The sequence below is a fragment of the Corvus cornix genome, chromosome 2 (genome assembly GCF_000738735.6).
Source record: "Corvus cornix cornix isolate S_Up_H32 chromosome 2, ASM73873v5, whole genome shotgun sequence".
Lineage (NCBI taxonomy): Eukaryota > Metazoa > Chordata > Aves > Passeriformes > Corvidae > Corvus > Corvus cornix.
The window spans coordinates 909,698-925,096 of NC_046333.1; the positions used below are offsets into that span (position 1 = coordinate 909,698).

General features: G+C 51.5%; 1 protein-coding gene across 1 annotated transcript in view; it reads left to right on the forward strand.

Moving 5' to 3' along the window:
* Positions 1–1,780: 1,780 nt before the first annotated feature.
* The window catches only part of SETD2 (SET domain containing 2, histone lysine methyltransferase), a 50,764-nt gene continuing 37,145 nt past the window's right edge, over positions 1,781–15,399 (forward strand). Inside the window, 2 exon segments of the mRNA XM_039548326.1 lie at positions 1,781–1,945; positions 12,543–12,558. Coding sequence (XP_039404260.1) covers positions 1,908–1,945; positions 12,543–12,558 — 54 coding nt within the window. The 5' untranslated portion in view covers positions 1,781–1,907.

The following is a 15,399-nucleotide window of genomic DNA, read 5'->3' on the forward strand; positions in this document are numbered from 1 at the left end:
ACCCCTGACCATGTCCCCAAGAGCCACATCCACAATGGCTTTTAAATCCCTCCAGCAATGGGGACTCCACCCCTGCCCTGGGCAGCTGTGCCAGGGCTGGACAGCCCTTTCCCGGAGGAATTTTCCCAATATCCAACCTGAGCCTCCCCTTGAGGCCGTTTCCTCTTGTCCTGTCACCTGGGAGCAGAGCCCGAGCCCTCCTGGCTCCGACCTTCTTCCAAGGAATTCCCAAGAGCCAGAAGGTGCTTCCTGAGCCTCCTTTTCTCCAGGATGAGCCCCTCCAGCTCCCTCAAAATTATTTGGGAGGCTGGAAGAAGAATGCTGAAAGCCCCAAAGTCAACCCCCCGCAGCTGCCAGGAACATCCCCCTGCCAGAACCAGCACCAGCCATGGTGGGAGCATCCCTAATCCAAGCATCCCAGATTTTCCACCTGCTGCCCCCATGTAAACGGAAAGTGGGAGAATTAAGGAATCCACGGTTCCGTTTGCTTTAATTCACTGGAGCTTCCTTCTGTCCCCATAACAGCACCTGCCCCCTGGAAGGGCACTGGAGAACATCCCAGAAATCACCTTTTCCTTCTAATGACCCATTTCCAGAGGCTCACGGAGCTGCTGGGAATTCAAGACAGGCTGGACTTCCCAAGAAAACGCTTCCACAGGACTGGAACGGAGCCTTCCTTTGTCCTTCCCTCCACCCACCCCTCCTCTGCTTCCCACCCCATCCCTGTGGGTCCCTCCTGCCCACACCCGAATCTGGGAAAATCCCAGAAATCTCAATATTGGAAGCTGTAAATGTGGTGCCAGTGTCTGGGAGTGCCGGTGATGCCAGTGGTGATGCCAGGGGTGTTGACACTGGGCTGTGGGCGACCCCGGGGTGCTGGTGCTCCAGGGCATGGGAGATGCAGGGAAGCAGCTGACCCCAGGATGGTGTGCCATGGGTGATCCAGGGGTGCTGGTGATCCCAAGTGTGACACCAGTGAGATCCTGGTGTGGTCCCGGGGAGATCTCAGTGATCCTGGGGGTGATCCCAGTGTGATGCTGAGGAGATCCCGGTAAGATCCTGCCTGTCCCGTGAGTGATCCAGGTGTAGCCCTGGTGATCCTGGCAGTCCTGCAGCTCATCCAGGTGTGGCCCCAGTGATCTCCTATCGGATCCTGGCGAGATCCTCAGGATCCCAGGGGTGATCCCAAGGAGATCCTGTGTCCAGTCCTAGTGCGGCCCCAGGGGAATCCCACTGAGATCCCGGGAACAGTGTGGCTGAACCTAGTGCGGCCCTGGTGATCCTGGGGAGATTTCAGTGATCCCGTAGCTGATCCTGGTGATCCTGGGAGTGACCCAGGCGTGATCCTGAGGAGATCCTGGTGGTGCAGTGGCTGACCTGAAGCAGATCCCGGCAGTCCCAGTGTGCCCCGTTGACCCCCTCCCGGATCCCGGTGGGATCCCAGTGACACCCAGGCTGATTCTGGCGTGCCCCCGGCGATCCCTGGAATGATCCCAATATGGTCCCAAGAAAATCCCGGTGGTGCTGCGGCTGATCCCGGTGGGATCCCGGTGGCACCGCGGCCGATCCTGGCGTGGTGCCGGTGCCCGCTGTGGCCTCGGCGATCCCGGGGGCGATCCCGCTGTGCGCCGAGAAAAATCCCGGCGGGGCCGCGGCTGATCGCGGCGACGTCCCGGGCCCGATGCCGGCGCGTCCCGGGGCTCGGCGGCCGCTCCCGGAGGGATCCCGGTGCTGCGCGGTGCCGCGGGAGGAGGAGCCGGCGGCCGGGGCGGATCGCGGCGGGGCCGGGCCGGGCTGGGCGCGGGTGGCGGGGGGGCCCCGCCGGACCATGTGAGGAGCCCCGACGGGGCGACCGGGGCCTCCCCGGCCAGGGGGCACTTGCGGAGCCCCGCGCCCGCCCACCCACCATGGGGGATTTCTACGACCCGGAGCACCCCACGCCGGAGTAAGCGCGGGCCCTCCGCGGCCTCGGGCCCGCCGGCACCGCGCGACCGCCGGCAGCCGGGCCGCTGCCCCTTCCCCTTCCCGTTCCCCTTCCCATTCCCGTTCCTTTGCCCCTTCCCTTTCCCTGTCCCGCCGCCCTTCCCCTTCCCTCCGTCCTCCCGCCGGCTCGGGGTAGGCCGCGCATCCCCGGCCTTGCGTGATGGCCGCGGCCGGGGCGGGCGCGGGGAGGGCGGGCAGGGAGCGCGGGCAGGGCGGAGAGCAGGCGGCGGGAGCGGCGGGAGCGGCCGCGCCGGGGGTGGCGGGTCGGCTCGGGGGCCGTGTCCCCCCTGTCCCTGCCCGTGTCCCTTTCCCTGTCCCTGTCCCGTCCCTGCCCGGGGGTGCGCGGGGGGAGCCGGGCGGAGCGTGCGGACGTGTCCCGGCCTCCCCGCGGGGCCATTTTCAGTACCTTCTTTATTATTATTATTATTAATGTTATTTTGTCTAGTTACCGAACCCCGTCTTGCTTTTACCCCTGGAATTCTCTCCCCCCGGGCGGCCCCTGCCCTGACCCCATTTTCTGCCAGGAGGAAGGAGCCAGGGAAGGGGGAGCAGCCTAATGGCCGGGAACTCTGGTTCTCCTCTGGATGGGGAATTTCACCAACCCACCCCCCTCATTCCACCAGGGCCTCCGGCTTTATCGCCTCTCTGAGAAGTCACTCCGTCCCTGCTGGGTTTCTCCCCCCCCCACCCCTTTCCCGCTGCTTCTCAACGCTATTTTTACAATTTTAGACTTTCTTGGTGAAGGATTATGGGGCTCCATAAACTTTGCCGGCTCTGGGGTGGAAGGAGCAGACATCTGGCATGGAGCACCCCTCGAGCGACGGCCAGATTGGAGGCAAAGCTAAAAATGGTGGTTTTTTTGAGCAGGGACAACAGAGCAAACCTTTTTTGAGCGAGTTCTGTCTGTGCCCACCTGGAGCAGCTGAGGAACAGCTTCCCCTTGTTGCAGCTGAAACGGTGCCGGTGGCTGAGCCGTCTAAAATTAGTGGGGAATGGAGGATTTCATTTGGAACCCAGGTTGTGTTTTGCCAGACGTGGCTCCCGGGATGGGAGAGCCTGGAGTAAATCCTGGTTTACTTCAGCTTAACCCTGGTGGGACGGTCCCTTCCCAAGAGCCCCTCTGGGTCCAAACCACTCTCCTGTTCATCCCAAAACTTTTAGGCTAATTTAGGTGTTTTGCCTCTGTAGTTTGGAGCGTGTGGAGGGATCCTGGTGCCCGGGGTTGGGCTGGCACTTGGAATTTGGTGGCCAAAAGTGTCCGGGTTGTCCCACGTCACCGTTTGTTGTCTAAAAGTGTCCAGTGGCGCCAACCCGGGCTGCTGAAAGGAGCCGGAGCGGCTCCTCTAACGACTTTTTAATGGAATCATGGATTAATTGGCCTGATTTTGGGGTTTCCTTGGGGCGTGTTGGGACTCAGAAAGTTTTCAGGAGGTGTCCTGGTGTTTTTAGGGTTGTTGTTCCCCCGTCCCCACCCGGAATCCCGGCGTTCCCTCTGTGCCCCAGTTGCGTTCGTTAACGGCGTGCCTTAATTTGGATGTGCTTTTCCCAGCACGGAACTTCTACCTGGAGAGAAGGATTGTCTGGGAAAATTGGCTGAAGGTTGTTCGAAGTGTCTGAGGATCTGCTGGCTGTTTGGGATGACGGGAATTCAAACCAAGCCGTGCTGGCTGTGGGGTATTGGTGGATTCCCCCGCTCCGTACCTGCCGCAGGGGGGGATGAGCAGGGATGCGCGGGCTTCTCTTTTGGGATGAGTTGCTTTTGTAGCTGGGAGCGTTGGGATTGTGCTGCTTGGAGAGGGCTGATCAGAGGCTGGTAAATCATCAAGCTCAGCCTTACTTTTCCTGGGAATTATTCACAGGATGGTTTGGGTGGGAAGGGGCCTTAAGATTATCCCATTCCACCCCTGCCATGGGCAGGGATCCCCTTCCACCATCCCAGGTTGCTCCAAGCCCCGGCCAGCCTGGCCTTGGACACTTCCAGGGATGCTGCTGAGCTGGAGCTCCGTGCTGGCCGGAGAAGGTGGATGCTGAGCCGGGAGCTGAACGACGACTCGTCCATGCCGATGGCTTTTACTGGAATTTCCCTGTGGGAAAGAACCTCTGGCTCGCTTTTACCTCATTGGTCGCTCTCTGTGTCCGCTCGTCAGCCAGAGCTCGGATTCCTGGGAACTTCGGTATCCAGCAGAACCAGGTCTCCTTGACTCTTTGGATGCTTAAATTTGGGCCAACCCAATTCCCTGAGCTCGGAGCTGCCACCACATTCCACATGGAGCCTCTCCACGGAGCTGCCCGGCGCCGGCCTGGACCTGCTTAGAATCCCAGACTGGTTTGGGTTGGAAGGGACCTCAAAGCCCATCCAGTGCCACTCCTGCCCTGGCAGGGACACCTCCCACTGTCCCAGGCTGCTCCCAGCCCCAATGTCCAGCCTGGCCTTGGGCACTGCCAGGGATCCAGGGGCAGCCACGGTTTCTCCAGACAAGCTGTTCCTGATGGATATTGATGGGTGTTTGTATCCTGCCATGAGCAGGAGCCACTTCATCTCTTGGTGCTGTTGTTTCCTGGGAGAAGATTCCACAATCGTCCCCATCCCGAGGGTGCAGGAACCTCTTGGACCGGTGACACCTCCGTGGTGGGACGGAGTCGAGGCTCCAAGGATTTATTTCCCTCGTGTCCTTCTGTGCTAATGGAAGCTGCATTTATCCGTCTGCTTCTGGAGATGTCCCCACCGGGAATTCAGCTCCATTTGGGGGCAGGATGCTTTTCCAGCCATCCCGGTGATGCCAGTGGGGCTTGGCGTGTCCGAGGGTGGGTGGGAGGGTTGGGATTTAGGATCAGAGCGTGGAACATTCCGTTGGTTTTGTTAACGTGACCCGACAGGGATTCAGCCAGTCTGGAACTCCAGGTTCTGGCTGTGGCTGTTCCCCAGGATTTTTTTGGACGTTCATTGGAGCTGCAGAGTCTCCCAGGCTGTTCCCTGGCAGTGTCACTTTGGGACTTGCTGGTTTTTTCTGGGAATCTGGATTCTATTTTCTGCCCTTCCCTGGGCACAAGCTCCTGGCAGATGTGCTGTGGTTAAACACCCAAATTTACACCCTGGAGCCTGTTCCAATCCACCTGGGAGATGCTGAGGGGAGAGCAAGGCTGAGTTTTCCACCTGCATTTCCCTTGGAATGCTCCTCCCCTTTATTAAGGCGATTAATGGTGGTCCCACGGGCTGTGGGATGGAGAGAGGAGAGGGAGGAACTTGGCTCTCACTGCCTGAGTGTATCCATGGGGTTTCCAGCTCCGTGTTTCAGCTTTAATGTGTCTGGAAAGTTGGATTATTTAGGGAAAATTCACTTTTATGTGTTTGGCTTTGGGAGCCGGAATGGGGAATTTGGGATCCTGGCCTGGGGCATTTCCAGGAATTGGGCAGCTGGAGCTCCTCGGGGCAGCCTGTTCCCAGATGGGCTGATGGAATTTCAGATAGGATTTGTTTGGATATATAGAAGGGAAGATTTATAAACACCTATTTTTAATGGGCATTTTTCCTTCCAGGATTTTAGGACTCCTCAAGGAAAAGTCTTGAGGAAGCCCAAGTGTGGCTCTGGGTGATGGATGTTGGTAGAACAGGTTATTTTCCTTTTCCTTGGTTTTTTTTCCTGACTTTTCCTATTTTTTTGGGGGTAAACATCCCTAAAAATGCTCCATCCCTGCAGCTGCACCTCTCCTGTGAGCTTCAGCTTTTTGGGACCCACCCCAGAGGCTGCAATCCCTGGGAATGATGTGGAGCTGGACCTAAAATTCAGGAGAAAATGAGCCAGGAGTCAAAACTTGATCCCAAAATATTGATGTGAGGAGGAGGCGTCAGGCTGGATCAGGAAGGAGCTGGAGCTCCAATTCCCGGTGGATTCCGTCTGTGTCGCTCCAAGATTTTACAGCTTCCCCAGCATCTTTGTAGTTCCAGTATTTCCTTCCTGTTGGAAGAGCACCAGCGGAAGTTTTCCAGCTGGAAATCCAAAGTGTGTCATTCCCAGGCAGCAGAAAATCCTTGTACATTTTGTAATTATAATTCCCAGCTTTTTGCAGCGTAGAAATCCAACAGGGAAAACTCGGGAGCCTGGTGCTTGGTGTTCACCTGCACAACCCATTCCCAGTTTGGAATTCTCTGGCAAATTTGGGGTGTAAAGGAGCATGGAAGGGATTTATTCTCTTCTGTGGATTGAGGAGCAATTCCCAAGGTGTCCCTGCTCCCACTGGGCAAAATCCCAGGACATTAAACTTCAGCTATAATTAGGTAAGAAATCAGTCCTTGGAGAATTTACGTTTCTTTATATTTATTTTTATTTATTGTTATTTATTTAGATTTATTTATATCAAAGGAGTGACTCTGAGCCCGGCCAGGGCCTTGCAACGTTTTACTTTCTGTTTTTTGGGATGCAGGTTGCAGTTGCTGCCCTTTGGAATGCGGTTTTAGGATCACCTCGTGATTGGGAAGTGCCTTGTTTTTAAATCTGGGATGAGTTTGGACTAAGAATGGGCTATCTGGGGCTTTGCTGTGGTGAATTTTGGGAATATTTGGTGGCACACGTGTGTGAATTAGGAGGTGGTGACACTAAAATTCCAAGGTTTTGCCTCAGTGTGAATCTTGGGATGGAGGGGGCAGGATGGCTTCTATTTTTGGGGACGTTGGGAATGGGTGCCACGTATCCAGCTGTGTCCCAGCAGGACAAGAGCCCTGGAGCAGAGAGAATTCCTTGTTTTCCAGGCATTTTGGGAGACAAAGGTGCCGTGCAGTGCCTGGGGGGGGTGATGTCATTCAGGCTCCTTAAGCTCCCGCTTGGAATTTGCTGCCCCATTCAAGGAAAATCCCCCGGGATGGCGATACCTGATAGGTCAGGGAGGGGATGGAGGGCTGGAAATCCCTGGTTTTCCCGGGAAGGCAGCGGGGTGGGAGAAGCGCTGGATCCTGGGGGCCATTCCCAAATCCTCCCCCTCCGAGGGAGGGGCGTTGCTTTGCTGCTCCGAGGAGATTTTCCCCCGATTTTTAGCACAAGTCCCAAATTCTTCGCTGAGCTCAGGTGGAGCCTCAGCACCTCTGCGTGTCCAGGTGCTGGGAATGAATCCTCATCCCTGGGAATGAATCCCTGTGCCGGTCCCTGGTAGCAACAATTGTAAGTAAACTGGGATTTTTCTGATTATTATTTTCATTGTTTTAAAATCCCTCAAGTTTCCAGGTTCCAGGACTTCCTCCTGAAATCCTTTTCCTGCTCAAATCTATTTTAACTTAAATCGAGGAATTTACAAAGAGCAACTTAAAAAAAGCAACTTAAACAGAGGAGCTTCCTCTGGGCACAGATAATTTTGGGTTTTGAGCAAAATGATAAAAATTGTTTGTTTTTTTTTTCCCCCATTATTCCCACTAATTCCAACATTTTCAGTCCTGGAAGTGGCTTTGTGCTGGCAGGGGAAATGTTTCAGTGGTGGAACTGAGCCTGAGCTTTAAGCCTGGCCTAACCTTGTTGTGATTTGAATTAGGAATTGTTAATGAGGGGGGAAAATCCGGAGCGAAATGATGCCCTTGGCTGCTCTGATCCCAGGAATGCTCCAAAGTGTCCACGGAATTTTGGATTTACTGTGGGTTTGGGGGTTCAGTGCAGTTCCCACCCATCCATCCCTCCCGTGGTGTTCCACAGGGACAGATCCATGGGAAACCCTCCTGGAGCTGCTAAACTGCCTTGGTGTGGTGGATGCAGCCTCACCCTTCCCTCTGCATCCTGGATGGGCTCAGGGATGTGCCCCAAGATTTTGGGATTGAAGTGCATCAGGTTGGGAAAATGCAGTTGCAGTTCCCTTTTCCCGGTGAGGTTTTTCCTTGGAAGGCTCCTCGTGGCAGAGGAGGGGTTTGAGGCAGGCTTTACCCGCATCCCATGGCCATGGGATTGGTGGGAGGAAGGTGCTGACTCTGGAAGCTGCTCCTGGAATCTCCTTCCCTGCTTCCAGAGGCTCAGGGGGACGTTTTCCAAGAGCTGTGCTTTGAATTCCAGTAGGATCTGTGCCTCTACTTTGGGTCCCATTCTGCTTCCCCCCCCATCCTCACCCTCACCCTTCCATCCTCATCCTCTCCCTCCCTGTGCCAGGTGAATCCCTTTCCTGGCTTCCCTGGGAGCAGCTTTGCTTTTCCTGATCCCTGGCAGGATTTCAAATGGAATTTCTTCCTTAGGTGTGCCCTGAGCAGAAATGGAAAAGCAGGATTTGGGGGGAGTTTGGGAATTCTCAGGCAGCTGGGGGAAGGAGCACAGAAAGTGGATATTTTTTTCTTAACTGGATCTTTTTCCTGGAGCAGATCTTGACTTCTCTAAAATGCTGGAATTATAACACAGAAATTACGGAATAATGAAGAAATGAAGTCACTCAGCCCCTTCTCATTTTTATAAATGAAAGGATAAATCCTGGTTTTCAGTATGTTCAGCTCCTTCTTTCCCTGGAATATCCAGTCCTCCCTGTTCTTTCCTATTCCAGCACAGGAGAAATGCTGTCACTTCTCTTGCTCCAAACTTCCAGCTCCAAACCCTCGGTGGAAATGTCCAAGCCGGGAAATGGGGATTTTGGGAAGCGGGAGAGCTGGATTTGGGGATGTGCTGCAGGTACAGGTACCTTGACCTCATTTTCCAGGCAGCTTGGCTTGGATTCCACCTCCTGGTTAAATCAGGTTTTTTTCCAGGGATTTTCCCTCCTCACGTGAGTGCTTTTGCCTTTCCACTCTCCATGGATTGCCTGTTCCCTTCCCAGCTCTTTTCCTGCTTGTCCATTCTCCACTGGCAGTGTGGTGTTTTTGGGAGCAGGGACACGTTGGAATGCTAAATCCCAGTGCTCTGCACAAAAGGCTTCCCAGCAATTCCAATATTCCATCCATATTCCATTAAATGCAAGGACAGCTGCTCTTCTGTCCTTGCTTTTTATCCCACATGAGGGATTCATAAACAGAGGAGCAACGACACTTCAGCAAATCCTTCTGTTTGGAGGGTGGGAATGGAGGGGAAATTCGGGATAGATGTGTGGAAGGGATTCCTGGCTGTGGGGAGGGTGAGGCACTGGAGCAGTTTTCCCACAGGAACTGGCTGTGCCATCCCTGGCAGTGTCCAAGGCCGGGCTGGACGGGGCTGGGGGCAGCCTGGGATAGGGGAAGGTGCTCATGGCAGGGGCTGGAATGGGATGAGCTTTAAGGTCCTTTCCGTGCTGGAATTCTGGGATTCTGTGAATGAGAGCAGCAGAGAGGGAATTTCCTCCCCAGCATCCAGGGAATTGCATCCCCAGCACCAGAAGCCCATGGATGCAGCTCTGCATCAGCATCTGGGACAAATCTGCCTGGATAATTCCTTTTGGGCTCCAGGATCCTGTTGGAATTCCAAATTTCCACCTGAGGGCTTGGTTTGTTTTGCTGCTTCCCGGTTTCCTTAGCCCTGCTGTGGATGAGGGTGATGATCCATGGAGCCCCAGCTGCATCCAGGATACTTGTGGCTAAACAAAACAGGTTAAATCCCAATTTCCTGAGCTGGAAGTTGGGATTTAAGCGCTGAGCTTTTGCATTTGCTTCCCTTTCTTTGGACAGCAAGGTGGCTTTCAGATGGATCCCTGTGGAATTCCTGAGCTGAATTCCTGCTGGGAATGGGCCTTTTCAGCTCCCAGGGCTCTTAGGCTGCTGATGTTCAGATAAGAAAAGCTCCAGGCTTCCAGATCTTCCTCTTTTAAAGGGAAGAAAATAAAAAACCCCCAGGATTTAGGGGAGATGAGGCTCCTGAAGTTTTGTCTTTTAGACTTCAGAAGCCTGAGGGCATTTTTTAGCTCCTTTTGCATAAGGAAAACCGAAAACTGGGATAAAATTCCAATTATTGTGTGGGTTGCACTTAAGAAAGAGAAAAATCTCCTTCAGCTCAAGCTCTTGAAGCACCAAGAAATGCTGGAGCTGCCGATCCCCGGAATTAAAATCCAATTTTATTTTTTATCAGCATTCTCATGACGAAATTGGGATGTTTCCATGAGGAGAGGAGCTGATAAAGTTTAAATGTAAAGAATTTTGGTCAAAATGCGGCTCCATATAAGGAATTTTGGTAGAAATGTGGCCCCTATATAAAGAATTTTTATATAAATGTTGTTCTTCAGCCTTACAAAAGCTTTTCCTGGAGTTTAATTGGAGTTTAATTTTTGTTTTTTAACAAAATTAACACACCAAGCTGCTGGAAACGGATCAAAGGTGGTGAAGTTTCCTGGTGCTGGGGTTACTTTTTTTGTTATTTGGTTGATTTTGTGGATTTTTAGGTTCTTTTTTGCATGTATTCACCACTTCTCAGGGTGTTCAGTTTTATTTTGAGCCTTATTTTGGACTTTACCAACTCTTCTCTCCTGGTTTTCCTGGAAAGGAGCCACAAAGTGCAGGAATTCCACGGTAATTTTCATCCTGCTTTTATTTCTGGTGCCTGCAGGCACCAAGGTGCAGCTGAGGGAATTGCTCCAAACCTGTGGAGCTGGAAGAGCTCTGGAAAACCCCTGGGTTGTGTCTTGGGATGGATCCTGAGCTTGGAACAGGGGGATTTTATGTAACTTCATCCCAGCGTGGGAGGAATTTGGCACAAGGTTCCTGAGGGAACGGCAGCGCGTTCCCTAAGTTTGGAATTCTATTTCTGGGGATTTTTTGGGGGGGAGAAGGAAGAGGCTGGGAAGGAAAATGGGATCCATAACCTTACTTTTAGGAAAGTCAACACATTCTAATGCATGGAATCCCAGAATCCCAAATGGTTTGGGTTGGAATGGGATCATCCAGTGCCACCCAGGGACACCTTCCACTATCCCAGGTTTCTCCAAGCCCCGTCCTTGGACACTGCCAGGGATGGGGATCATCCGTTCCCTCTCTTTTTCCTGCAGGATTTTTCTGGGAGTTGAAGGATCTCGACTCTCTTTTCTCCCTGACATTAATTATTCCCGTTATTAATGATAAACACGGAATTTAATTACCTCTCTCCCCATGCACAGCTGATTAAAGGTGGATTTTTGTGTATAAAGTGAGTTATTTTTGCTTTTGAACCCTCAGCTTCCACCTGGTGGTTGTAATTCCCTGCTGCAGCTGCCTGGGGAGGTCTGGAAAATCTTCCTGGAATCACTGAGCTTGGGAAAGGCCCTTCAGTCATCAAATCCAGGGGTTTTGTTGAGAGTTGACTCCACCAACCCCCAAACCCCAACCCCCAAACCGCGCGATGCTTCCTGAAAGTCCCAAACTCCTCTTTTGGTGGCCCTAAAATTGAAAGCTCCTTTCAGGCCTTGATTCCAATCTAAGTGCTGCTCTTGGAGAGCTCCTGAATCTGTGGGATTTGGAATTCCTGGCCTGCTTGACCCCATTAAATCCCGTCTGTGCCCTCGTGTGCTCCGCAGGCCGGAACTCCCGGCTCGGGTTTCCTTGATGGAATCAAACGCCGTTCGTGCTGCTCTGGGAATAATTTATAGTCTTTTAATAAGCTGCATCAATTGGATGGGAGCCTTTGGAGAGGCAGGAGAATATTCCTGTGGGGATAGTTCTCCCCAGCACTTCCTTTTGCTCCCACTTCCCAGTCTGTGATGGTTTCAATGGGGACATGGGTGGTTCTTGTGCTGTCACCGCGTCCGGGTTGCTCCAAAATGGAAAATTTTGGCTTTTTCATCCAGAATTGGGATATTTCTCATTGAGCTGATGCTTGAGGGGGAATCTGGGAACCTTTTCTGTGGGAAATCTTTGCCTGTGTCACCACAGCGGTGCTGAATTATGGTTTAAAAGCTGATAAAAAGGAGGAAAATTCCAGCTCTGAAGGGGATTTTGGGATCTCTGGCAGATCCATGACAGAGAGATGGGTGAACTTTTGATGTCTTGGCTGAGGTGTGTTGGGAGGGCCGAGAAATTCCCTGACACTCTCCAAGGAACTGAGCAAAGCAAGGAGAGGGAGTTGTGTCCTTGTTCCTTCCTTGAGGAGAAACAACTTTGCTGTGGGATCGGAGCGGAGAACTTGGGAAGAATGAAAAGTGGGGCTTTCCCGTTGGCTCAGCATGGAGAATGGTCCTAATGAGTTCATGATTAAGCTGCCAGAATAGTGATTAATTATGCAAATAGCCAGGGCAGAGGCACAGCAGTCAGACCTTCATTAATATCTTTAATTTCTGTCAGTGAGAGGCCAAAACTTTCAGTTATTCAGGAAAACATTCAAATGGAAAGAACCCCAAATCCGCCTTCTTCCATCCCCTTCCTGAGGGTTTTATTCCTGCAGCCTGTTGGAATAACTGGAGACAGCACCAAGCCAGCAGTTCTCTCCAAAAAGGTTTGCTCTGTCCCAATCCATGTGGGATTTTCCAGGGAATTTTGGAGCCTCCCAGCTGTGCCGTGCTCCCCTCCAGAGCCGGGTTTGCCTCCGGGTGCCATCGGTGTTTCCCTCCCTCCGTGTCCCAGGTCCATCCCATTCCACACCCAGATGTCCAGTGGGACATTTCTTGTTCCTGCCTGGTGTTCACACCTTCTCTCCTGTTCTTTTTTCCATGTTTCCCTGGCTGGATTGCAATAGAGAAGAAGAAAATGAGGTGAGTGGAAGCGATTGCAGCGTTTCTGGAAGTCCTGTGAGCCCGGCTGGCTTGGTTTGACGGAGACATTCCATGAATCCAGAGCAACTGAGGGGCTGGATTAAGGAAAGGGGTGCTTTTCTGGGATTCCTCTGGTTAGATTTGGGGAGGAGGGGCAACAATTCTCATTAAATTTGGGGAGGAGGGGCAATATTCTCATTAAATTGGGGAAGGAAGGGCAATAATAATTCTTACTAAATTTGGGAAAGAGGGGCAACAATTCTCATTAAATTGGGGAAGGAAGGGCAATAATACTTGCTAAATTTGGGGAGGAAGGGCAATACTCGTTAAATTTGGGAAGGAGGGGCAATAATTCTCATTAAATTGGGGAAGGAGGGGCAATAATTCTCATTAAATTGGGGAAGGAAGGGCAATAATAATTCTTGCTAAATTTGGGGAGGAAGGGCAATAATTCTTCTTAAATTTGGGGAGGAAGGGCAATAATTCTCATTAAATTTGGGGAGGAAGGGCAATAATTCTTGTTAAATTTGGGGAGGAAGGGCAATAATTCTCATTGAATTTGGGGAGGAAGGGCAATAATTCTCATTAAATTTGGGGAGGAAGGGCAATAATTCTCATTAAATTTGGGGAGGAAGGGCAATAATTCTTATTAAATTTGGGGAGGAAGGGCAATAATTCCAGTGCCACTTGTGCCATAAGCGCACGGGATGCGATGGCACAGCTCGGTGTGGGTTGGTGTGGATTATTTAAGGACTTAATTTGTAAAAATAATGAGTTTTGCTGCCTGTGACTCAATGAATTTATTGGGAAAAGAGAAAACTTGCAGGCCTGGGATAGATTTTAATATCCTGCCTTCGGAATGAGGGCTGTTAATCATTTTGGATGCGCTGGTTTTTCCATTTTGGGGAATGTTCCCTGTCTGTAAAACGTGAAAGGAAGGATAATTCCTCTTCTCCTGGAGAGCTTTTCCAGTCATTCCCACCTATTACATTTCCCAAGTTACCTGTGGAGTGTGAAATTCTGGAAGCTGTGTTTTGTTCAAATTGCTGTTATTTAAGGAAAAAATCCCTGGAAGGGTGAGCACATGAGGGGGAAATAGCCTGGAATGTGGCAGCTCTTTTTTGCCCACAGATCCCATATTTGGGAAAAGGTGGATCTATCCAAACCCCCTTCTTCCCATTATTTCAAAGCTGTTGTGCTTGAAATTAGGAGGATTTTAATCAAACCATTGGCACGGTTTTGGCACATAAAATGATGGCACCAAAGCTGGAGTGAGAAGGAAAACTCCGAAATGCGGATTCCCTGAGTTTCCTGTATTTTAAAATTGATATTTATTCATTTATCATTTATAATTGATATGATTAAAGAATCCAGCCTCTGATAAGAATTTGGGTTTAGATTTGTGGAGATCCTTCAGGGTAAGGTTGGAGAGGAACCTGCTCGCTTCTGTTGTCCCAGGTTGGAGTAAAAAAAGTGTGGGAATTTCTGGTTGTAGGGATAATCACTGATCCAGGAATCCCCCAAAATGCTGTTCCCTCACTCTTCAGGAGGCTGGACCTGGTATCCTACAGGAGGGTGGTCTCAGTAGTGTTCATTTTGTCCTTCATTCTTCCCTGAGTTAATTGGTATAAATTTGTGGGTTAATCCCAGGATCACTTCTGATGTGTGGATTCTCTGGAAAACAGGGGTAGCATTTGCAGCAGGACTTTGTGGGGGTGGTTGTGAGCAGTGGTGAGAGGAGCCCGTTTTGGAGCTGGAGATGCCCTTTCTTTTGGGTGCCTTTTTAGCCATGAAACTCCTTTGAAATCACCCCTGAAATGTCCCCTCATAAAAACCACCGATTTCAAGGAAATGCTTTTGGGTTTTGCTCCCAGTTTTCCCACAGCGAAGGGAATTTGCTGCTGCAGCTCCAGAGTGGTGCTGGGTTGGGTCACCAGATCGAGCCACGAACAGACCATTGAAAGGTTTTCACAATGAACCCCTTGATGTGTTGAAAACGAGGATTTTTTGGGATACATGATGTCCCAGGGTGCAAAAAGCCAGGATTTCCAATGCACCAATGTCTCATTTAATCATTTACTGGGGTGCCTTGAGCCTGGGCAGCTGCATGGTGTTTTACATGAGTTAAAGGATAACAAAATCCTTAATAATTCACAGGGGGCTGCAGGAAAATGCTGCTCCTGCCAAAAATGTGCTCATGGCACAGCTATGGGAGCAAAATCTGCCTCTGGACAATTTGGATACGACTCTTTCCACTGGAATTAGGCTTAACACACAAAATGGGATTACACCAATTCCCAGAGCAGCTGTGGCTGCCCCTGGATCCCTGGAAGTGTCCAAGGCCAGGCTGGATTTGGTTTGGAGCAGCCTGGGATAGCGGAAGGTGTCCTTGTTCCTGGCTGGGGGTGGAATGGGATGATCCTGAGGGTTCCTTCCCCCCAAACCATTCCAGAATTCCATGATTCTGATGCAGTTTGGATTTTGGACGTAGGGACTGTTGAGAGCAAAGCCCTTTTCCCGCTTTATCTTCTCCAGAATTTTATTCCTGGGGCACAGATGAGCTCTAAGATTCAAAATAGAGGGAGAAATGCCCAAATGGGTGAATATAGGGCGCTCTGTGCTCTGAGAACTCCTGGGTTTGGGCTCGGAAGGTGCTGAGTGAGCTCCTGGGCAGGAGGCAGCCGGAACCTCCTGGTGGGAAGGACGTGGAGCAGGGAACAGTTGGTTGATCCAGAGGTGACGGAGTCATCACACACCAATGGGTCCTGATGGGAATTCTTGGGGAGTTGTTAATTAATGCTGGTCTAGGCCTGAGCCTGGGAACTTGCAGGAGTTAGTAAT